This window comes from Ascidiella aspersa, chromosome 8, assembly GCF_963924565.1.
Source record: "Ascidiella aspersa chromosome 8, kaAscAspe10.2, whole genome shotgun sequence".
In the NCBI taxonomy this organism is placed as follows: Eukaryota; Metazoa; Chordata; class Ascidiacea; order Phlebobranchia; family Ascidiidae; genus Ascidiella; species Ascidiella aspersa.
Window position 1 is genome coordinate 17443971 of NC_139454.1, and position 24474 is coordinate 17468444.

The 24474-nt window shown below is 36.5% G+C and overlaps 1 protein-coding gene across 2 annotated transcripts; it reads left to right on the forward strand.

Moving 5' to 3' along the window:
- The first annotated feature begins 249 nt into the window (after positions 1-249).
- Positions 250-24089, forward strand: LOC146136602 (copper-transporting ATPase 1-like). 2 transcript variants are annotated; one of them, XM_083395350.1, is made up of 22 exons: positions 250-405; positions 1318-1426; positions 1478-1495; positions 2448-2542; positions 3041-3271; positions 6275-7109; positions 7427-7599; positions 9047-9208; positions 10411-10647; positions 11467-11700; positions 12328-12550; positions 13386-13555; positions 14613-14740; positions 15143-15326; positions 15744-15935; positions 16458-16586; positions 16960-17086; positions 17996-18183; positions 18906-19109; positions 20592-20812; positions 21499-21709; positions 23777-24089. In XM_083395350.1, exons 1-22 carry the CDS (start codon positions 295-297, stop codon positions 23891-23893), a joined length of 4299 nt encoding a protein of 1432 aa, XP_083251476.1. In that variant the 5' UTR covers positions 250-294; the 3' UTR covers positions 23894-24089. The 2 variants fall into 2 exon arrangements, with proteins under 2 accessions (XP_083251476.1, XP_083251475.1); XM_083395349.1 differs by having other exon boundaries at positions 1318-1516; positions 2436-2542; positions 16930-17086.
- Positions 24090-24474: the final 385 nt, after the last annotated feature.

Here is a 24474-nt window from a genome sequence, read left to right on the forward strand (position 1 = left end):
GAAAGCTTGTTGAACAATAAAGTAACATTTTAGAAATCAAATTTGACTGAACGATTACAAATAGTCTTAGGCCTTCTATAAATCTTAGTCTTAATGTAAGCTTGAATTACATAAACAGTAGTCTCAGCAAGAATTATATGCAGTAATTACCCAAATTATGAACATTTTGATTTACACAATAAGGTGTATTTGACAGTCATTTTATTTGTTAAAGAAATGGTTTATTAAATAAAATGTGTTTCAGACAAATAAATGTGTGAAATGTGATTTGTTGATGTGTTCATTCAAATCATAATGGCTTTGAATAAAACTGTAACGTTTTCTGTTCTTGGAATGACCTGTCAATCTTGTGTTAATACTATTGAAACTCAACTTAAGAAGCAAGATGGAGTGCTTAGTGTAAAGGTTTGTTCTGCCATACTTTTAAACAATATTTTTTATTAGTTTTATTCTATTGATTTCCATTTACTGCGTGTGCATATATAAAAATAAAGAAATATAATGTTGCATGTTTATGGATTAGTTGTGTATGGGTTAAATTGTGAAAATACAGTGGTGCAGCATTTTATTTACTATCCTCCTAGTGCTAAGCTAAACATTGAGTCTAAGCCCCCCAAAATGTGTGTTCTTTAAAAAAATGGATTACACAAACAACCACAAAAATCTGTGCTGTGTACTTTGAGTAAATAATAAATCAAGATTAATACTGTTGGTAATAACTGAATAATGTAATAAACTGTGATGTTCATGGTTTTTACTATCGCAGGTTTGCCCACTAAAATACAAACATTTATTGGCGCTCTTTCACTATTGTACGTGAAAAGTTATGCAAAAAAACATAATAATATTACCGCATACCACAACACATATTGTTTGGGTTAGGGTGCGGGTTAGCGTTTGGGTAAGGGTGGGTCAAGTAATATTTTGTTTATTATTAATAATAACTTGACCCACCCTCAACCAAACGCTAACCCGCACCCTAACCAAAACAATATGTGTTGTGGTAGGCGGCATTTGAAGAAAATTTTTTTTTTTATTAATTTTTACGTACAATAGTGAAAGAGCGCCCATCTATTTCACATTGTTTGTTATTTAAAAAAGAAACCTGAAGTTAACTTACGTAGATACAAAAATGTCGATAGTAAAGGTGTGATACCATTATTTGTGCTTGTTAAGGTTAAATATATTTAATGGAGTTAGCTGTTCTGTTTTGGTTCGGTTATTCTAGGTTTAGTTTTATTTTGAGTTAAGTCTGATTCAACGTTACATCTAACTACATCGCTGGTTTAAATCCACTACTGTCTTAATTCAATTCAGGTTTCCTTGACAAATGAAAAAGCTGAAGTAGTGTTTGACCCGCAAGTCCTGTCTGTTGACAAAATAGAAGAGAACATTGATGATATGGGTTTTGATGTTTCAAAGAAAGGTCATAAAACACACCAGTTACTAATAACCAGGCTGACAGAATCTTGCCAAGAGAACATTGATGATATGGGTTTTGATGTTTCAAAGAAAGGTCAGAAAACACATCAGTTAGTAATAACCAGGCTGGCAGAATCTTGCCAACCTTCTGGTGACGAACATTTTTGGCGTAAATTCTTCGGTTTTTTGGTCGTGCCCCAAAACTTAAATGATGTGTTCGTTAAAGGCATGTATCAACCTTGCCATGTTTAGGTGATAAACAAGATTGTTAAGAAGTAAATAAGTTGGCGAACAGTTGCGCCGAAGGCGCAAAATTTTTTGTGGAATAAAGAAATACATACGGGGTATGCTGAAGTACAGCGGGGACTGGGGGTGCACATGTCTGCTTTTCTTACTCTAACACTGTTACATAGATAAGTTGTTTTTGGGCGAACTCATGTGCACACATGCAGCTTAAAATCAGATTGTAAAGCAAGAAAAAAATTCTTAAAATTGGAAGACAAAAATTATTTTTGAACTGGGAGAAATTAAAATAATAACGGTGTATTATAATCAGGGCTGGGGAGCCACCGTAAAATAGCATTAGCTTCGGCTCCAGCTCCGGAGTAGTAAAACTCATATCCGTTGGCTCCGGCTCCAGCTCCAGAGCCATTAAACACACACCCAATGACTCCGGCTCCAGCTCCGGTGCCACCAGTCACTTATTCAATGGCACGTTTTAAAAATTGCTTTTGGCTAACCAACATTGGAGATGGAACAAAATATAATTTCTTAGCTTTAGCACCACAAATTGAAAAATGTCTCCAGCTCCACAAAAATAATAAAAAGGGCTCCGGCTCCAGCTCCACAAAAGACCCACCTCAGCCACCTCAGAACTGCATTCATACTGTTTATTTTGATTTACTTAAAAATCTGAAAATATATGGTTTGAGGCAGTTTATTAAAAAGTGTTAATGTGTCATTTACATAGTTAGATTGATTTTGAACTTACATTGTTACATTGATTAATTCAGAGTCTGAGAAAGAAGTTGTTATTAATATTGACGGAATGACTTGTGATGCCTGTGTGAATTCCATTGAAACAAGAATAAGCCAAGTGGAAGGTGTCAATAAAATTAAGGTTTGTTTGCAATTTTAGTCTGTGTTAAAGATGAACCTGTCCTGAATAAGTTATATTACAAAATATTAAGTATTTATTAGAGATCGACCAATATCCCTTTTTTGACCGATACCCTATTTTTTGCAATTTTTGTTGCCCGATACCGATACCGAAAATCCAAATAACGTTCTAGTTTATATTCCTTTATGACTAAACTATTAGTTTGCATATTAACTGTGCGTAATGCTAAAATCAAAATTTTTTTGTTCCAAAAATGGATAAGTTGTTTGTTGTGCATGAAAAATTATATTAAATTCTTGTACAAAAACATCGGCTTAAGTATCAGCCGATATTATCGGTAAAACAATATATCTGTCTATCTCTATTCTCTAGTATTTATATTCATTAATTGCTAATCTTCTCTAAAATGATTTTATAAACTGCATTACAAATTTTGTCATGCTTAGCGTGAGATAGGCTTAGCAAGTGTATCTTGGCTTAAAGTTTTTTTAATATTAGGTGTCCCTACAAAACAAGCAGGGTCTAATTCACTTTCTGCCCACCATAACAAATGTCCAATCATTAATTGATGAAATTGAAGACATGGGATTTGATGCTTCTGTTAGTGAAGGTGGGATTTTGAAGAGGACCCTCACAGGCAGGATATCTATTGAAGGCATGACATGTAATTCTTGTGTAAAAACAATTGAGCAGCAAGTCGGAAGTTATACTGGAATTCACAGGATCAAGGTACAAGGAAAATCTGATTAGTATATTCTTAAACTCAATATTGGTAAACGCTATAACAGTTTTGGTAAATTTAATGCCAAAACTGATTTTTATGTTTTTGTTAACCGATACCTATCACCAAATACTTTTTTATGTACCTAGGTAATAGATATAACAGTATCTTTAATAATTTAAATATGTAATGCATTTACCTTATGTTTATCTCTCTTTATTTATTTAACTAAATTAATGCTAGCCAACAAAAACCTAACTATGTGTGAAATCAGTCAGCTATTGGTTACTCAGTTTTTCAAGCTGGGGCAAATTGATGTTTAATTTGCTTATATCACTTACAATAATTCAAGAAGTTATCAACAATAACTCAACAACAAATTGTTTGAATGCCTACAATTGGCAGACACTTGCTAACAAGCAAACAAACTAACAAAAAGGGTTATGATTATAAATAATACGTATTACTGTTCGTGCAAAATTATATTTTTGTCTTTTTGATATTATGTTTTGGTCATCTCTATTATATACATATATATTTTATTCTGTGTTATAAAGTTAAAGTGTCAGTTGACCTCATCAGGGTAAATAATTAAATCAAGAATATGTTAACCAGCTTATATACAAAAATATTGTAAATATAAAAATACTATTGAATTATAAATCAATTCTCTGCAACCTTTATAAACTGTGGTACACTAACAAAGCTAAAAACTTGACTAAGGCAAGAATAATGGATCATTTAACGAGCAAAAATACGACGTATTACTTTTCCTTATCTCCTAATTTGCGGTTTTATGGTTTCCCTGAAATATTTAAGTGGTTGTAAGTCCTTGAAATTGTACCCCTTTAAAATATATAATTAATTGATCAAATATCACATGGAGCATATAGTTTTGCTTAATTTTTTTACAGAAAACTATTCAATAAATTAGTTTATACAATGGCGATGGTCAAAGAACAAGAATGTCAATATTTTTAAAATGATATTTTGTAGGTTTCAAGTGTGTGAATAGTCTTCCTTTCAGCTTTAGTTAAAAAATTAAATAAAAAATATTATTGTGCAGTTTAGAGTCTAGAGCAGCGTTTCTCAACCAGTGCGCCGCGGTGCACTGGTGCGCCATGGAAGGCTGCCAGGTGTGCCGCGAGCGAGGAAAAAGTATGTCGAAATAAGTCCTAGATTAATCGAAATAAGATTTTAATGGACAAAATAACGTTTTAGTCTCAAAGGCTGGGAGTAATGATAGGCAACTATAAAACCCATATATACTAAAAAAATGCAGCCAATTTAAGAGAAATATCGGTACATCTTAAAATTGCGCGCTCGCTTCCCTCCCCAAGGTGCGCCGCCACGTTTTCATACGTCTCAAGGTGCGCCCCCAATTAAAAAAGGTTAAGAAACACTGGTCTAGAGGCACTGCTATCCTTGAAGTTAAGTTAAAACAAATATTTTAAAATAAGACCTTTGGCGATTAAAAGTAACCTAGATTTAGGAAAACACTTACGAAAATGTTACCACTGTATTATTGTATGTCTGCCTGCCTTGGTGTACATTATTCATATTAATTTTACTTGTTTACTTGACTTATTACACGGTAAATTAAAACTAAGCAAGCAAAAAAACCTCTAGAAACACTGCAGCACACCTGACATTGCCACAGCACACTGGTTCTGGATCACTGCTATGTAATTAAACGATGAAGCTAAATGTTGCTGAAGTATACAATAAACTGTGGCATCATCTATTTACTTCTACCAGATTTTTATTCAAGTATATAATTCTGCAAATTATGGTTAAGATTTGTTGTCTAAATCCCAGATCAGAATTTTAAATTACATAATTTTGTTTAACATTTAGGAAATGGTTGTAAACAGCTCAAGCGTTTTTTGTTCAAGCTTTGACGGAAAACACTAAACACTACTTTCTTACTATATGTAAACATTTTTTTGACATATTTGTTTGGGAAAAGAAAAAAAATGAAAAACATGTATCTTTTTGTTAGGTAATCAGAAGTTTCTTTTGAATATTTATTATATACCAACCAGACAAACTGATTTTCGGTTTACTAAGTTCTGTACTTAATTTAATTTTTTGATTAGGTAGGTTGATGAATGATGTTCCAAAAATTGATTTTATAGAATTTGTGTTTAGTAGGTGGTATTTATTTAAAAAATGTTTATTCACCATCATTTACCATTTGTTAAGATATTCAAACAGTAGTTTTTATTCACACAGTAACTAAGTGAGGCGTGCTTTTATTTCAGCAACTTACACTGACATAAAAAATCCCATGACTAGTAGCCTGAAAAGCCCCATGTATTTAATAGCTAAAGGTTTCTTTGTAAAAACTGATGCCTATTTTTTATGTAATTAACAACCAATAATCTATACCGATAATGAATTTATAAAGTATTTGCTTAGTATTGGTAATACCTTTAATCAAATAAACATATAAAAACATTACATTTAGTTTATTTACCTGTTTATACAACTTTTATTAACTATGCATTATGCTAAACGCAGTAAACCAAACACTAAGTTCAGTCAGTCAGCCCTTGAAAATGGCAAATGACAAATACAGGATTTCACAAAACACAAATTAATTTATTTACGGGGAAATCTACATAATATCATTTTTTATAGGCATCAACTCACTATCTGAAGCGTCAGTGTTTTTAAATGTCATTAGGTCAAGTGTATTATGCTAATGTGAAACCAAGCCAAAATCAAACGAAAAACATGTATCTTTTTGTTAGGTAATCAGAAGTTTCTTTGAATATTTATTATATACCATCCAGACAAACTGATTTTCGGTTTACTAAGTTTTGTACTTAATTTAATTTTTTGATTAGGTAGGTTGATGAATGATGTTCAAAAAATTGATTTTATAGAATTTGTGTTTAGTAGGTGGTATTTATTTAAAAAATGTTTATTCACCATCATTTACCATTTGTTAAGATATTCAAACAGTAGTTATTATTCACAAATTTTAATTTTTTAAATTGCTACAGGTATCTTTGGAGCAAAAAGAAGCAGTTGTGGAATACAATTCAGAACTGATACAGCTGGATGAAGTAAAAGATGCAATAGAGGATATGGGTTTTGATGCAGCTGTTGTGCTAGGTATTCTGGAGAAAAAACCCTCTTTCAGTGAGAATGCTGATTTAATACAATTCTGTGATAATAAGACATCTTCTGTGATGAACATTGATGAAATTGCCTCATTAGCCAATTCTCCTGACCATCCAGAAGAAGGTTGCCAGCTGATTGTTATTAGTGTGGAAGGAATGCATTGCAAGTCCTGTGTAAGAAAAATTGAGGAAAACCTCAGCACAGTGAAGGGAGTTTACACAGTTAAAGTGCTGTTAAGTGATGGTATTGCCAAAATTAACTTTAACTCAAGTCAAATTACAGAAGTTCAATTGGCCGAGAAAATCAAAGACCTAAATTTTAAAGCTATTCTTCCCAATGGCAAGGAGTTTGTGCCAAATTCAAGTAGCAAAACTGATAATGACTCTACCATTGTTAAAATCCCACCACCACCCACTGAAAATGGTTCTTCAAAACTCTCTGTTGCAGTTTTGCCTACCAATCCTTCCACTGTTTCAGTTGGCTCTCGAAAATCCAAATCTAGCAGGAACTCTGGTGGGACGAAAGTATCAAATGGTACAGGCAATGTCAGACACAATGCTAAGAAACACATTTTAGCTAAACAAGAAACAAGAAAAATGAAGGAAAAGGTCCCAGAAATTGCTATTCCAATTGAGGTTGACGTTGAAAGATGCTTTATAAACATCACTGGCATGACATGTGCTTCTTGTGTCAACAACATTGAACGAAATATTGGTAGTGTATTTGTTTTATTTGATTTTGAGTAATACAATAATATAAATGTCCTAATATATTTAATTGTGTACATAATTATGTTAAAGTTTAACATAGGGACCATTATTGGCACTAAGCAAAATTAGCCCAATTTATTTTTTTCCTGTAGAAAGAGTTTTCAATGGCGATGAAACATTTTGTTCTTAGTATGATGTGTACATTATTATGTTAACAATTAACAATGTTAACAAGAATTGTTTTAAAACTATGTAAACCTACCACACACAAACAACGCTTCTTCACACATTAATTATTTTACACAATTATTATTATTTCAGGCCGCGAAGAAGGAGTTGTGTCAATAGTTGTGGGTTTGATGTCAGGGAAAGCTGAGGTGAAGTTTCACCCAAATATTGTTACTTCTGAGCATGTTGCTGAGTTGATAACTGACCTTGGGTTCGGAGCCACAATACATGATGGAGACAGAAAAGCAGGACAAGTAGAACTTAATGTAAGTTGTAAACTGGGTGTTTAGAGAAATATGGTGGAAAATTATTGTTTTTGGGATAGTTTTTATTGTTTTATGTATTTTTGTTACTTTTTATTCATTGTTTTTGCTGTTACGCTATATTTACCGTAATAATTTTACAAAAACTTTAAATTTAAACAATTATTTTACTTTCTAGAAATGTTAAACACTGTTTATACTTCTTTCAGTTGATGTATGTTGATATACATAATATATGTAAGTCACAGTAACTAAGTGAGGCGTGCTTTTATTTCAGCAACTTACACTGACATAAAAAATCCCATGACTAGTAGCCTGAAAAACCCCATGTATTTAATAGCTAAAGGTTTCTTTGTAAAAACTGATGCCTATTTTTTATGTAATTAACAACCAATAATCTATACCGATAATGAATTTATAAAGTATTTGCTTAGTATTGGTAATACCTTTAATCAAATAAACATATAAAAACATTACATTTAGTTTATTTACCTGTTTATACAACTTTTATTAACTATGCATTATGCTAAACGCAGTAAACCAAACACTAAGTTCAGTCAGTCAGCCCTTGAAAATGGCAAATGACAAATACAGGATTTCACAAAACACAAATTAATTTATTTACGGGGAAATCTACATAATATCATTTTTCATAGGCATCAACTCACTATCTGAAGCGTCAGTGTTTTTAAATGTCATTAGGTCAAGTGTATTATGCTAATGTGAAACCAAGCCAAAATCAAACGCAAATTGCTGTTTTTCATCTCTTGTTTGCTGACCTTAGACGCAGGACATGTTTCTCACTCAAGTGCGTTTTCGTTCAGGATGGCTGATCAGCAAGTGCACACGACCCTTCAGCATTTAAAATAGTTTATTCCGTTCACAAAAGGTTTTTGCAATGAACAGGAGTTCATATTGTAATACCACGGGATTTATGCACATGACGTAATTATTTTACCCTTAACAACAGATTAGATATTAGCTGACATGGCACACAGCTGCGGAGCAGATTTTAATAACAACCGGAAAATATACTTGTTTCATATTGGAGGTGGCGAAAGGCGTGCTCGTAATTTAGCATAGTTTCATACATGAAATTTAGTAACGATGCGACAGTAGAATTATTGATGTACTAAATCTCACACGTTTTTTGGTTTCGGTTTTCATCTAATTCTAAAGTAAACGATTGCACACTTGTCGGTTTCGCAGCTAGCGCCTAATAGGAGTGTCGACGATTCCGTGTTTTTTCTACATGTTCGATTTCGCTGGACGTTAGTTGGCTATTTCTAGAACAATTTTTTCTGATTTATGATGTCATTTAATCGCACTATTTTATGACATCACTTGTCATTGAAATCGTACGGGGAAATGGGGAATTTCCAAAGTTAGAAAATCGGAAAGGTTTTTTTTTCGATTTTTTAACTATATATGATGTTCTTTTTATTTTCAGATCACCGGTATGACATGTTCATCATGTGTTCACACCATTGAGTCTCGACTGAACTCTATTAAGGGAATCACTTATGCTTCGGTCGCCTTGGCAACCAGCTCTGCTGTTGTAAAATTTGACAGTGATGAGATTGGGATTCGTGACATAATTGAAATTATTGAGGTTCGTTGTGTTTTATGTGTACTACATAATAATAATATTTATTGGAATATGTTGGATTGTGGCATTGAGCACTCCTTTTTTTGTTGTTGCTTAATGAACATAGTGCACACGGTACATAGGCACCAAACGTGGGTGTTCAGAGCGTTTTTAGACGCCCTGGAATTATGCCAGGGCGTCAAAAGCTCTGGAATTCGACCAAGTCGTGCTTGTAAATAATATGCAATTTAAACTTAAAAATTATAATGACGATACGCCATGCTAGTTGCACAGTTTAGGTTTACCAAAATAATGTGCGAAACTTATAAGTGGGACAGTTTTCGTTCGCACATACAAAATGCTTAACTTGCAAAATATTACGACCCGCCAATGCAAAACACCCAGCCTGCAACCGTTTTACAAACTGATCACGAGGCCATTCCCCGTATATATTTTTTATTAATGCATCTGTGTAGCCTGAAACTACAACCACTAAAGTTTCAACAACTTTGAATATCTTAATGTATTCAATCTTATTTTAATTAGAACCATTTTAAATTGTCAGTTAAAAGGCCGCCGAGACATTTTAGGTTTAGCATTGAAACAAGTCTAGAAAAATGTTGCCAAACTCCATTTTACACACTGCTTCGTGTGACGTAACAATTCCTAAATCACGGTATGACGCTCGGTCGCTCAATACCAAAGCATAAGCTTCCAATCGCAACCAACATAAAACAAATTTGTCGTTCAGTACTTTAAAGATACCGCAACGATGAAGCCTATGTAAAAAAAATTGCAGGCACTTAAACAATAATACGGGTAAGTATAACTTAAACGCTTTACCATTCATTATTACGTATTATATTGTTCACTGACAGAGATCAGCGTTTGGATCACTTTGTTGTGAAATGAGTAGTTCGCCACTATATGTTGCCTTTCATCGTTTTAGAGCGCGCATTTTCTATTTGTAAAGAAGAAAATTACGAGAGACACAACGCGTTATTTCAATAATAAAAGACAGAAGCGCTATATCGGTTTCCCAAATACTATTACGTTTTAGTGGTTATTCGTGACAGTAAGCATTTTGTACCGATTTACAAAAAAACGCCTTGGATTTTTGAACGTTCGACGCCCACGATTGTGTATATTTATTTTCTACTCATTGGATGTTCAACATTTTATAAGTTTGTATGAACAATTAAACAAAATACACCACGCATTTTCAGGATTCAGGATTTAGTGCGACCATGCGTAGCCAGGAAAACAAACTGTCCGGACTCGATCATCAGCGTGAAATCCTTCAATGGCGTCGTTCTTTTTTCACTTCGCTTATTTTCGGTGTTCCTGTGATGATAATCATGATATACTACATGGCGTCTGGTGCACACAACCACCCACTTATGCTCATTCCGGGATTAAGCCTTCAAAACCTGCTCATGTTTTTGCTCTCTACTCCAGTTCAGGTATTTTCACATAATCAAGTTTCATAATTAGAAAAATATGATGTAAGAAAATGTTTTGATCAAAATTTGTTTTTTGTCTGTTTTTGCTGCGTAGATAATTTGAATTGTACTTTTCCAAGTTGTATAGACAAAACACGGTAGATGACTTGAACTAGTTTCATTCTGGTCACTAGTTTCGTTTTATTTTTTTACCATTATGCAATGACATACCCAGCTTACTGGCCTAAGCATAGCAGGATATTGGCGTCAAGTGGACCATAAAAGTGTGTTTCATTTGCTTTCAATTCAAACTGTGCGATGTAATAATATTGAAGATATTAAACAGTGTGTGTAAACGGGCGACTGTACTTCCTGGTAGTCCAGCCTGCCAATTTCCACATATTTTTCACTGTACTTCCAAAATATAGTTTGTCATTGAATAAAAGCAGAAAATTTACTCTAGCTTTATTTTGTCTCATTTACTGTGTGGCTCTATATGCACCTCGCTTTATTTATAAAAAAAAATATATATTGCCCTTAACATTTATACCAACTTACAGTTGTACTTATTTATATATTACAACCAGTATTATATTAGCTTTGGCATTTATGCCTAAAACCCTTACAATAACATATTTTTTATTCTTCAAATAGGATTGTAATTCCCGATGTTGGGGATTTTAAATACTATATTAAAGGCAATCGATATTTATGTCGTTAATTGGTGAATTCACATTTTATAAATATAAGGCGATATGTTAACACTTTTTCAGAGTTTAAAATTGTAGAAACTGATTTATGCAACTTAAAGTCCAACGCCATTATGCCCCTGTTTTTCAGATCTATGGCGGAAGGTACTTTTACGTTCAGGCTTGGGCGGCTGTTAAACATCGCACGGCCAACATGGACGTGTTAATCGTCATGACGACCGTGATCGCGTACACATACTCCGTGGTACTCGTGATCATCGCCATGATCCAGCAATCGAAATCGACGCCGAAAACCTTCTTCGAAACGCCGCCCATGCTTTTTGTCTTTATCGCGTTGGGGAGGTGGCTTGAACACATCGCTAAGGTAAAAAGTTCTTCGTGCTTCCGTTTAGCTCATTTAACTGCTGGACCAAACTACGTCAAAGTGTGACGCACCGCTTGCAACCGCGTTTCGCCATTATTCAGACATTACGTAACGCACATTCGAGGTATTTGCGGACTATGGACGTGCTGTCGATCACACTGAGGTTAATCATTGAAACCATCAAGCCAGCCTACTAACTTTTGTTTTAGTTAAACTCATTGTAAAAGTTGTTCGTTTGTAAATTGTACAATTAGCCACATACTGACCGTCAGTTTATTTTAGATATGTTTTATTGTTGTATTATTTTATATAGCAATTTGTAGAATTTACAATTGCGTCGGAGGCACTGTTTTTTTTAATAACGCGCGACGCTTTTTATTTTGGTACTTAACAGTCATATCATACAGTAAGCAACTACCGAAACATAACCATTTAAGGCGAAGCGGTAAACACCAATTAATACGCTTTTGGCGTCCTTTGGAGTCTCATTTCCTTCCAACACAGTTCCTTCTTACACATCGCTTAATAATTTTCCCAGAACGCCTGCGTTCCTGTTAAATTCGTTTTAAAAGCGCTCCACAACAAGTGTGAAATCCGATATTGCCTTAAAAACGTGATCCTGTACAGGGCAAAACATCGGAGGCCCTCGCCAAGCTGATGCAGCTGCAGGCCACAGAAGCTATCCTGGTGAAATTCGACGACGACAAGACGACGATCATCAGCGAGAGCAGCATTTCGGTCGAGTTGGTGCAACGGGGCGACATACTGAGAGTTCAGCCTGGTACCAAAATACCCACAGACGGCAAAGTGGTCGAGGGTTCGTCCATGGCTGACGAGTCGCTGATAACAGGTAAAATATTGTTTGGGGTTATTTATGTATTTGTAGCTGGCTTGTGCTACGTACATGGAGAGAATTGCTTGGTGCCAACCGAATTTTTGTGTAACGTTTGGCTGAATATCGATTTTTGACGAAATGGGTCCGCTCAAATTGTGCTTGCTTTTTTTCATATGTGTGTTTAGATTCGTATGTATTCTTAATTTTCACCAAGATATGCCATTTTTGTTGTCGTTTTAGGCGATGTGTTAATTAGTTCCTTAACATCATTGTATTGTACAAACATCAATTGTCAACATGTGTATCCGGTTTTTAAATCGAATTCAGTTCTGAATCGAAAACACGGTTTCAATAGGTTGTGTTGCAAGTTCCAGTGAAACAATATTTACCCAAACCTATTTAGACAAGTTGTTGTGACGAACTCATGCACCCAGTTTACTTAAAAGGTAAACTGAGGTAAAAAGCGATATAAAAAATCATTATGTATATCAATATCATCATGTCAATTAAACCGAGCGGAGCCGCCCAAGTTTTACACACTGTCGGTGAGCTGCCCAAGTTTACACACTGTCGATTTATCTGCAGTCTTCTTGCAAGTACTATTGTCATACTCATAAAACAGCATTCAAACAAACTTGAGAAGTGAAAAAGTAATGGTTCATTAAAAGTACCCTTTCACTTGTATACATTTTCGTACTAGTGCACCCCGTGCATATTTTTGTGCTCCCTAGTGTGCACCGTGCACATCGGTTTAAGACCACTGGTGTATCTTACATAACGGAAGCCTGTCCGATTCGCACGAAAAACATTACCCCAAAAAACCATCAGCAACGTGACCTTCCGCTTTCAGGAGAATCGATGCCGGTCACGAAGAAGCCAGGCGCATCTGTGATCGGAGGATCCATCAACCTCAACGGCTCGCTTCTCATGGAGGCGACCCACGTCGGAGCCGACTCGGCGCTCTCCCAAATCGTCCGCTTGGTGGAGGAAGCGCAGACCTCAAAAGCTCCGATACAACAGGTCACACAAACAGGAACACACAATAAGGCCTAAAATGCAACAATACCAAGCAGAAAAATCAATAAAACCTAAGACATAAACCTGTCGGAAAAAGTCATAAATTTCATCGCCTAATCGGCCAAAATGAGGCCTGCAACTGTAGGGAGAGTGTATGGACGATCGGGGGGCATGGGTCTGGCATCGGCCGTTTTTGTGTCGACGTTTGGATGCCCTAGTTTGACTGGCGCTGTTAGGGCGCCGCTGTTTTGGCACCGGATTTTTGGTCCTGTTTGGGGTTATTGGTGGGTAATGGGAGGAAAGAAAATGGGTTAGGGTTGAAATTATTAGGGAATTAGTGATGTACTTAGGGTGGGTTTGGGGTTACATAAAATGTTTTATAGACCTGATTCTGGATTCCGACGGGTTTAAGACTTATTCCGAATTAGACGGGGGACTATTACTATACTATTAGATATTATACTTATTTCGGTCTTTTTTCAAACTGTGTTTTATTACGATCTTGATGTTTTCTTATTTCGGTCTTATGGCTGGGGTCCCACACATATACTTGCACTTTGCCAAGATTTTAATTTTTAATGTGTTAGCCATTGGAAGCCGTTTTACACATCCAAAACCAGCTTATATTTTATGGAGAGCCTACTGCAACCCTGGTCGTAAAATTGCGTCAACGTTTTAAAACCATATTTGAGAGAACGCGTTGCATCATATTACATGTTGGTAAGGCAATTACCATCGATCGTTATTTCGCAAGTTTAAACGAATATGAAGAAAACCGATGTTTATTAAGTTATACTAATCTATGGCTTAATAATATTACATCCAGCAAATGCCAATCTGCTTTCTTAGTGATTTTGTGCGGTTTTCCAACATAATAAATAACGATTCTGTTTCAGTCAATATTTGTAATATTTGTTTTACTATAATGGTAACCTGATATGCTGACATGCAATATACATTCAATGCAGCTTTAACTGCTTTTACTGCAGTCAATGTATTAAGGCCAACCATGTAAAAATATCCAAACTTTTGGTTATTAACGCCCAGTGTTGTTATTTAGGTTGCCGATAAGATTGCTGGTTACTTCGTGCCGGGGGTGATTATCTTGTCCTCCTTAACATGGATAATTTGGGTGATTGTCGGATTTAGTAACCCATCAATTCTCGACGACTTTGCAAAGAAGCACATGTGAGTTACGTTTGGCAAATAAATATTAACCGTTCTATATGTTGGATAACTTGCACAAGTGTGTAGAACTTTTATTAAGGAGATTTGTTTATTGTATGGTTTTAAATTGAACGATAAAATTTTCTGACTGCACAGATCTAAATTGTTGAATAAAGCAGTTAAGTGCAAAGAGGCGTTTATATCTTATGCTGCAAATCTCTAAATATAACGTTTCTATGATTGTTTATGTTTTACCACATAGTTACACTAAAGGCATTTAAGGCCATGCACGTTCTCCTATAATTAAACTTACTGTCGGCGCACTGCCCGAAAATAATAATAGCCAACGCGATCTTAATGAACACAACAAAATGTCTGCATAATTAGGTTTCATTCAAATTTAACAACCCTTTTATTTTGCAGTTACCTTTCCAGTCACGAGATGGTGATAAGGTTTGCCTTCCAAACCTCCATAACAGTGCTGGCGATCGCTTGTCCCTGTGCCCTGGGGCTGGCCACACCGACCGCTGTCATGGTTGGAACCGGGGTCGGCGCCCAAAATGGGATTCTTATCAAAGGAGGAGAACCTCTCGAAACCTCACACAAGGTTTGTATTTATCTTCCCGTGTGAGCTTATGCTAGCGCAGATAACGGCGCCCTTAAAAGCTTGGTTGCCTATCCTAGTAATTACGTTTAAACTAACCAGTGTTGTAATGACTTAAGTTAATGACTTGACTCAGTGTACTTAAGTCCCATTTGTCAAATGAATTCACTTGACTTAAGTCTTTTAGACAAATGACTTGACTTGGACTGAAGTTATTGAGTCAACTGACTTGGTTTGAAATCAAGGGTTTTCGTTTACCATTTTATTTTCTTTATTAATTTCAAAACTTGCTTACAACATTAAAACTAACTAACCTTATTTTTTATTACAAAAGTTAATTTTACCTAACGTTTTACAACCATTTTTAAATCGAGGCAAGGCAATCAACATGCGTCCAAAAATATTTTTGTTTCGAACCAGGTCAAAACGGTGGTGTTCGACAAAACTGGAACGATAACTTACGGCGAACCGAGGGTGATGCAGGAGCGCATTTGCACCCCCGATGAAGGGGGTACTGGCATGTCTCTTCGACACTTGATGGCGATCGTGGCCACGGCTGAAAATGCTAGTGAACACCCCCTGGCTGTCGCTGTTGTAAAACGAGCCAAAGAGGTACAAATCAAAACTGGCTGTTATGCTACTTTGTGTTATGTTTTTATATTAACAAAGTCAGTTTTAATTAAAATAATAAAGCCATTGTATTCGATAAAATTGACATTTCGCTGTGTATGTGTTATCGTATTTATCTTCACTTGTATTTTTACATACAAGTGAAGGTGATGGCATGAGGTATTGCTGAAACGTTTGTAAACACCGAAATGGCGATTTTATCGAATATAATGGCTTTAGTATTTTTATTAAAATTAGTAAAAAAAACGTATAATGTGTTTCAAAGTCAGTTTTGATTTTATTATTCAGTTGTGCTTAAATTAAACTTTTTTTTTGTCTTTTGCCAGTTTGTTAGATAAGACGCCCTTGTAAATTTTGATCTTTGAAAAATTTTAACAGCACTACAATATTTGTCTGGTTCCTAAGGCAAGACGTTGTGCGTTACTTTTCAAATCCACTGTTAAAAATTATAACCTTTTAAACTGAAACAAAGCTAAAGTTTGGACATATTACGTTTTTCATCAGCTTTTGCAAGTCGATGCACTAGGCAACTCTTCCGACTTCAAGGGCGTCGCTGGTTGTGGAATCCAATGCACGGTTACTGGAATCGAAACAGTCCTGAGAAATAGCAACAACGTTATCAACAATGAGGCCGTGAGCATCTTTTACGATAATCCTTGCTTAACGTTTGTGACACTTTACTACTTGTTGTATTTAAAACATATAATTTTAATATTTTGGGGATCGATCCTACTTTGCTATTGAGTGTTTAAAGATAGCTTCTCATATCGTTGATAAACTACCCCTTCTAAGTTGTCAAACTACCCCTTTTAGGGTAAAAATACCTACAGGTTCAGATTAATTGCTATTTCACATTAACACCAGGCGCGAAGCAAGACATCTTTTCGTTATTGATAAATCATTGAGTTCAAACAAATGCGTTTTTTCGTCGTGTTTTTTTATGTTCGGTGACCTCAGTATCATTTTTACTTTCCAGGATAACGAAGCGCTGACTCTGACACTGCAGGAAACCAATTCCCTCGCAAGCTTCGACGCCGCATCATCCAAGAAGTACCAAGTCCTCATCGGCAACCGGGAGTGGATGCAGAGGAACGGGATCGTGCTTCCCAACTCGATTGAAAATGCAATGTCAGGTGAGGTTTAAAATATGTCGAAACTGCAACTTACTGTTTGTTTCACCAAAATAAGGCTATTTCGTAATTTTTTCATAAAGCCTTTTTCTTTTTTTATTAAGAGGTATTATCAAATAAGGACGGGCAATTTTCGACAGGATATAAAATCTTCCCAACTTTTATTGACTTGTTTGATGTTTTTAAATGAAGGAAACGCAAATAATTAAAAAAGTTGTTTTAAGCTTTTTAAAACTGTCGTTTAGTTAAAAATGTTACTAAGTATCTAACTGAAGGAAAGGGGCGGCCAGTTGGACACATATTTTTACTTTCGTTAAGTAATCTTTAGGTTTTGATGTATGGGCTTCAGGAGACACGATTGGCGTCGAAATCATAAAAAAAAATCACAAACGGCCCAAATATATGCGCACTGCGAAAAAATGCGCTTGTCGAGAAGTGTCCACGACATTAAAACCGGTTGAGAACGCTGTATTATTTAAAACAAATTCAGACCTTCTCCGCGGTAAAGTCATTCTTTGTATATTTCGTTTGTGTCAGCTTTTAAAAAATTCAGCACATTGTCCTCGCATAGATCTAGGTTGTTTACATGAGATTGCTCAACGAAAGTTACTTTACTCACTTTATAACAATGGGATATAGGTGAATAAGAAACAAAAAATGGACGTATTTTAAAAAGCTTAATAATCGGAGAATCTTTTGCTGGTTTGTCATAATGAACGCAATTACCGCTGTGCTTGTATACATTTGATTTGGGCACTTCCCCATCTTGTATGTTGTTTTCGAACGACGCCCATGGGAAAACTAATAAGCTCTAATATTAATTCTGGTCTAATTACAAATAGTGAACAAATTCTAGTTAATCAAGTCTGTGGCTGCAAAGTAGCCTGATAACGAGACAAACGTATGTTCCAGAACAAGAAGAGTCTGGTTATACAGCGATCCTAACAGCAATCGATGGGCATCTTGAGTCAATGTTCGCCATCGCTGACACGGTCAAGTCCGAAGCGGCACTGGCGGTGTTTACACTCCGAAACATGGGAATTAACGTGATTCTGCTCACCGGCGACAACAAGAAGACGGCAAAGGCGATCGCCAGACAGGTTAAGTATTTTTTTATACTATTAAACCGTTGCCGCTAGTTCTTGGGTTTGCTGGGACATCAAAGGATATTCACCGGGCTCTTTGGTTTTTGATTACAAATAAAATGTTGTAGCTTTCAGTTTGCCATTTAATTTTATGATTTAGCTCAGGGTGGTCCAAACCCAGGCCCGCGGGCCGCATGTGATCACATTACTTTTTGACGATGCTTTTTGTCGTCATGTTTAAACATTTCATGCCCCGACCTTACGAAAATCGTTGATCGCTCCTAGCACGCATGTCGCATATATAGCCTACTTTATGTGGCGCGCCAAGTATATCAAAGAAATATTGTGGCCCGCGATGCTGTCAACCTTGGACCACCCTGTTTAGCTCATCAAACTAAATAACGCGGTCACACAGAGGCAAGACTGCCACTCGTGTTTTTTGACATCTGTATAAGATGTTTTAATTTTAAAAAATTATTTGATCTTTTTGGACAAACTATAAAAAAATATAATATATCATTAAAGTTTCACTTAAACTGTATATATCAGTTATTAGTCGAAAATAAAACAACACAGTTTGTTGCGCCAATACGCAAATTGAGATGGGAAGTCGTAAATGGACCTGGAATAAAATATATTCAGCACTAAAAAAAAACGTTTAAAGTAAACCTATATCGTGACTACGCGGATAATGTTTTCACCTCATCCAATCTGACCAAACTTTTTACAATCGACAGGCCGGCATTAGGCAAGTGTACGCTGAAGTCCTTCCCTCGCACAAAGTTGGCAAGATACGGCAGCTGCAGGAGAGTGGGGGTAAGGTGGCGATGGTGGGTGACGGGGTGAACGACTCCCCTGCCCTCGCCCAGGCAGACGTCGGCATCGCTATTGGCACCGGAACTGACGTGGCAGTCGAGGCGGCTGATGTTGTGCTCATTCGGGTAAGCTTTCACTGAGTTGGATTTGGGATTTTTTTCATTTGGTCCGTTTGGACGAATATTTAAATTGTTTACTAGGCGAATTCACTTTATGATCATTAAATCAGAAAAAAATGATGTTTACTAAAATAATTAGTGTCGTTCACTCGAATGTTTTTAGTGATTTGATATATAATATCGGTCTAAAGTAGGTCGGCACAACTTGAAACAATACAATGCCGCGACCAGCAAAGATCTTTCGCGGGTCGTATAATTACGTTGTATGACAAATCTCAAGGATGACGTTGTGTATAGTTACGGCATTATTACGATATTTATCTAAAAAACATCTGTGTACATATATGCACCGCAAACAATCTAATCGCGCGAAATTTCCCTAGCGCTTTGTTTGTTTTTTTAGAAATTCCCCTAGCGCTTGTTTGTGTTGGGGATCTTGGGCTGTTGACCTTTTTCCTCGGGATCTTCCCTGTTTGTGTTTATGCCTTTTCGTTTTTTCGTGGCCGCACAACAGACCCACGTATTCTGGCGTGGCAAAAATTATCTATACGTTAATCTGCTCTACGCGAGTCTTTTTAAACTTCTAATTTGAAATACGACTCTAGTTACAAACTTTGCTAACCCCTGGAAGGTCCATCCCTAAACTATTATACACAGCCCGACAGTCACAACATTATACGAAAAACTAAGCTATGCCAATTGTTATTTTCGACGAACTGTAAAGCAATTGTGTATGATTATACTATACACAAGCCAGTCGGCATTGATTTAAAAAGAAAGTCGTAAACGTGTTATTACATCGTGGGAGCACATGGGCCGCATTGAAATGCTACCACATGGTTTACAGGTCTGGTATAAAGGATAGGGATTCGTACAATTCCTCCCCCTGTGGGGTGGATTAACATAGGGCAGTGATTCTCAACCGCGGCTCTCAGAGCCGCATGCGGCTCTCAACTGAACATTTTGCGGCTCTCTAACCGAGTGAAAAATTAGTTAGAAGTAGCAGAATTGCAACAAAGTAAGTAAGAGAAATCAAGAATTAATGAATTGTATCAGCAAGGATCCCGAGTACGAAGTACTGATGTGACCTGGTTCTTCCATCCGGCTCTTAAAAATAATTTTGTGGTCTGTTATATCACAATATATTTAGTCCTGATCGACAAGCTATGGCAAACACTGTTAATTAGTTAGCCTAGGCTAGCGTAATGTATATTTGTTGTTTTCTAGTTGCTTTCTCAATGTTTTTTAATTATATGCCTACTGTTGTTTTTTATGCGGCTCCTTGCAAACCTTAGGTTTGAAATGCGGCTCTTGCTGTAAAAAAGGTTGAGAATCACTGACATAGGGTGTAAGCAGTATTATCCGACCTTTTTACAGTTTACAGTGTATATCTCGAACCGATGTATTTAAAAGACCAACCAAGGTACTCAATTTCAACCTTTCTCTCGTAACGCTAAATGATTTCACTTCAAAACTGTACCAACTTAGAACGACCTCATGGACGTGGTGGCAGCCATCGACCTTTCGAAGCTGGTCATACGAAGAATTCGCATAAACTTCGTCTTTGCTTGCTTCTACAATCTCATCGGGATTCCTCTGGCAGCCGGTGCCTTTTACACGTTGGGCGCCGTCTTGGAACCGTGGATGGGATCTGCAGCAATGGCGGCCAGCTCTGTGTCCGTTGTCACTTCTTCACTTTTCCTGAAAATGTAAGTAGCAGCAATGGCTCTATTTTTACATACATTTTGGTATATGAAAGCGTGCTTACAGTCCCCATGACAAATTTTATATTCTGTAATGTAAAATAAATTTAGGTTGAAATTTTACCCGCTTAAAACGCAGCTTTCAAAGAAGGTTGATAACGGAGAGCAACATTTCGCTCTCTCATTCTTTCACAAGCGCCATCATGATTTACCCACAAACTGACCCCCTGGCGCCCACTAGTAATCAGCAAGACTTGGAAGACGCCCTTTGTCGCCCCTCAGTGGCGTTTCTGGTCAAATCTGAAACATTTCCTTTTATGGATGATGATGGTTTGCCTTGTTTCCGTCACGGAAACATCGTGATGTAACCTGGGGTAATTAACTTCGGGGCATTGGTGGTGGAGTAGTGTGTCGTAGTGGACACATAGAAACGTTACCTTAGATTAGAGGTGTTTTGGTATTTTGTGTTGAAAACAATCCTCCTTTATTATCACGAGGTTTAAACGCATTGATATCTTACAGCTTTATATTTTTTTAAAGGTATAAATTTTGAATGCTTATTTTAAAGGTTTTTTGGTTTTTTCCTAGAAATTGAGAATAGATTGACAAACAAATTATACCCGGGTAAAGCAAATTGAAAAAAAGTTTGATTTCAAGAGTTCACCCCAATTAAGCGTAATTCACGCACGCAGGTACCGCAAGCCATCCCACGACCACTTTCCTCTGCCTCGTTACGTCAATAGCACTGACGTCATCGAAGACAGTGAAGTCCATGCAATCTCGGGAGTCGAAGGAGCGATTAAGCCGAAGTCCAGTGAGCTTGGTCGCCAGCTGTCCGCCATTAAAACCAAAGTGCTGGAGTCAATACATTCCATATCGATTGGTGGCGATAATGATGGACAGGTGAGATTCGCTTATTAGACTGTTTTTGGGGAGATTTGTGTTTGTATCGCAGATTCCGCAGCAGATCTCTTTCTTTGCAGTGCTACAGCGCGTTATGATATTCACCTCAGTGGTTCTAAAATTGTTTTTTCATATTCCTCCCTTACAAGCCCAAACAGTGTCAATTCCTCCCCACAAAATTAAAAAAAAAATAGGTAAAACTGCAATACACATCTGCGCAATAGACAGGACTTTGTTACAAATTCGCTAATCGCCTTAAGCAGACCTGGGCCAACATATGGCCCGCGGGCCCGCCAGATGATGCGAAGACAAGGGCGAGTTTCGACATGTTTGGTTGTTTCGTAAATACTATTTCCAGGGACGGATCCAAACTCTATTTTAAGCCTGTTTTAAAGATTGAAATGATTTTTTTTCATGGTTGGTTAAATCGCTTCGCGCCAATTTCTTATCTTTTTCTTGTTCCACGCAGGTTTAGGCACCTTTACAGACGAAAGCGTCCTTTGCACTGTGGCACTCTTTCCAACGAAACTTGACCAAACTTAGCCTAATATTAAATTAATTTTTTGCTCCCTTTGTCGAATGTGTTTTATCTTTAAAATATGAACAAAATACCAGCGGTTTTCTAAACTCTTAAGTCTAAAACATACCGATTCACACTCTGTAAACCTAATTTAGTGAATACCATGTTGTGTGTTTTTCCCGATTAATGCCGTCTTCGAAATATGGCCATTGTACTCCCAATTAACATATTCGGCACGCGGTTTAAAATAATTGCCCATCCCTGGTCTAAAGGTTTAGTTTGTTTGAACACATGACGTAGGTATTAATTTTATACTTGCAGTATGTAAAAATGTCCTGCATTGATGTATTTTCCTAAATAGCTGTAACTGTGAAGAAACAATAGACTTGATTATGGGCCTAGTAAACTCTTTGCAATATCAATCATCAGTTCATCACAGTTAATATTCTTTTTATTGAATTTAACCGATTAAATAACTTCTTTTTTAATCCATTTTTCTCCCCAATTCCTACCTGGAACAAATTTCCTCCCTAAGGGAGACAAGTGGCTCCATCGCCGTTACCCGATTTGTTGGGAAACCTTAAATACAGCAACTTCTTCATTGAACTGAACCTATAATGCAAATTTTGTTCAGTTTTTCCGCCTATTTATCTATACAACCCATATTAACTTTACATGATGCTAAAGACAATTAACCAAACACTATATGTTGCATCAGCCAAGAAAAGAAACACAAATGTCAAATTTACAGGTTATAAAATTGAAAAATTTGTTGTTTTCGAAAAAAACATTTTGTAACATTAATAGTAAAATATCGGCTCAAATTTAGTGATATCGGAATACGTAACATATCGGCCGATGTTATCGTCAAAGCGATGATGGTCTATTTCAAAGCCTTACTTTGGATTTCATGCATAGCTTTAGATCAGTGGTTCTTAACCTTTTTGTACCGGTGACCCCCTTTTTTGATGCTTTCAAATGGTCGCGGACCCCTAACATATTTCGTGTGTGATATCTGCCAATTTACTTAATGACACGTTTAAGTGATTTGTGCTGCTGCATCGCCGAAGCAAGTCTTAAAATGCGTGGTTGTGTTTTTGACAATGCTAGACGCATGTCATCTTTGAGAATGGTAACATAAACCAAAATCCAGTACATTTAAACTGTTGGAATTCCTCTGCCTTCCATTTTACAATCCATTGTGTTACATCACAATGGAAGTGTTCTGTCACACTCGATGTAATTTACAACATGTTACAACCAAGATTGTGATTAAGCATGCTACCAAGCGTTAGTTATTTCGTAGCGGTAATTAAATTAATAATGGTATATTTTAAGTTTTGTGGACCCCCTGAAAACGTCTTGCGGACCCCCGGTTGAGTACCAATGCTTTAGAATTTAGATAAATGAACTAACTACTTCACAAGTAATGTCATACGAAGCCTTAACCCCAAATGAAGTACCACTGTTTTGACTAGTACGTATCGCGCAAGTTTCGTGTTTCGGGTCAAATCCCAGTTTTCATGTTTATTTTTTACTTGGTTCAGGACGGCGGCTCGACCAAGAGAAGTTACACCAATTTATCCGCGACTAAGCAGTCGACTAAAAGCGAGCAGCAGCGATCTCTTCTTGAGGACGATGGCATTCATGAAGAAATGCTGTAAGGCGATGCTTTTGCCGGCCTGCAAATATCGGGGGATTGCATGTTGTACTTGAACCTGTCCTTCGTTTCCCCGTTTTTTACAACTTTTTTAATCCTAGTTTGTGTGGCGTGTTCATTGTTTGCCATACAAAACAGTGACAGTGCTATTCCAGTTTAGGGATTGCCGAAACCTAGTTGGCGAAAACCTTGAACTTTCACACTTTTACACATCAACAGATTCGTCAATTGGCATTTGCTTTTCGTCCTTTATGTTGCAAACGTAACGTTAAATTTTTTCAATTTAAATTTTTTACGTTGCTGAGAAATGCGCAAAGTTGTCGAATAGCACTGTGCGATCAGTTACCCACAGCAGCATGGTCTAAAAGATTTTTCGTTGCAGTTGAAATAATACGTGGAAAAAATATTGTTTTTTTCCAGCTTCAAATCACCAGTGAGACTTTTTAAGATTGCATTTGTTTAACTGCTTCAAGAGGAATTCCGTTTGTTGTTAACGTTTTGTGTCTTGTGTGAAATTCTTAAACTTTTTATAACGTTTTACCGAGAAAATACGTTAATTATTGATATCGCGTTCTAGAATTAGTA

What these genes read in the sequence shown, in the direction of transcription:
- LOC146136602 (XM_083395349.1), top strand. Translation starts at nt 295, where the DNA reads ATGGCTTTGAATAAAACTGTAACGTTTTCTGTTCTTGGAATGACCTGT. An exon ending in CAGGACAAGTAGAACTTAAT is followed by an intron (nt 7,600 to 9,046) that starts GTAAGTTGTAAA and finishes TTTTATTTTCAG; the next exon opens with ATCACCGGTATGACATGTTC. An exon ending in GTGGCGATAATGATGGACAG is followed by an intron (nt 21,710 to 23,776) that starts GTGAGATTCGCT and finishes TACTTGGTTCAG; the next exon opens with GACGGCGGCTCGACCAAGAG.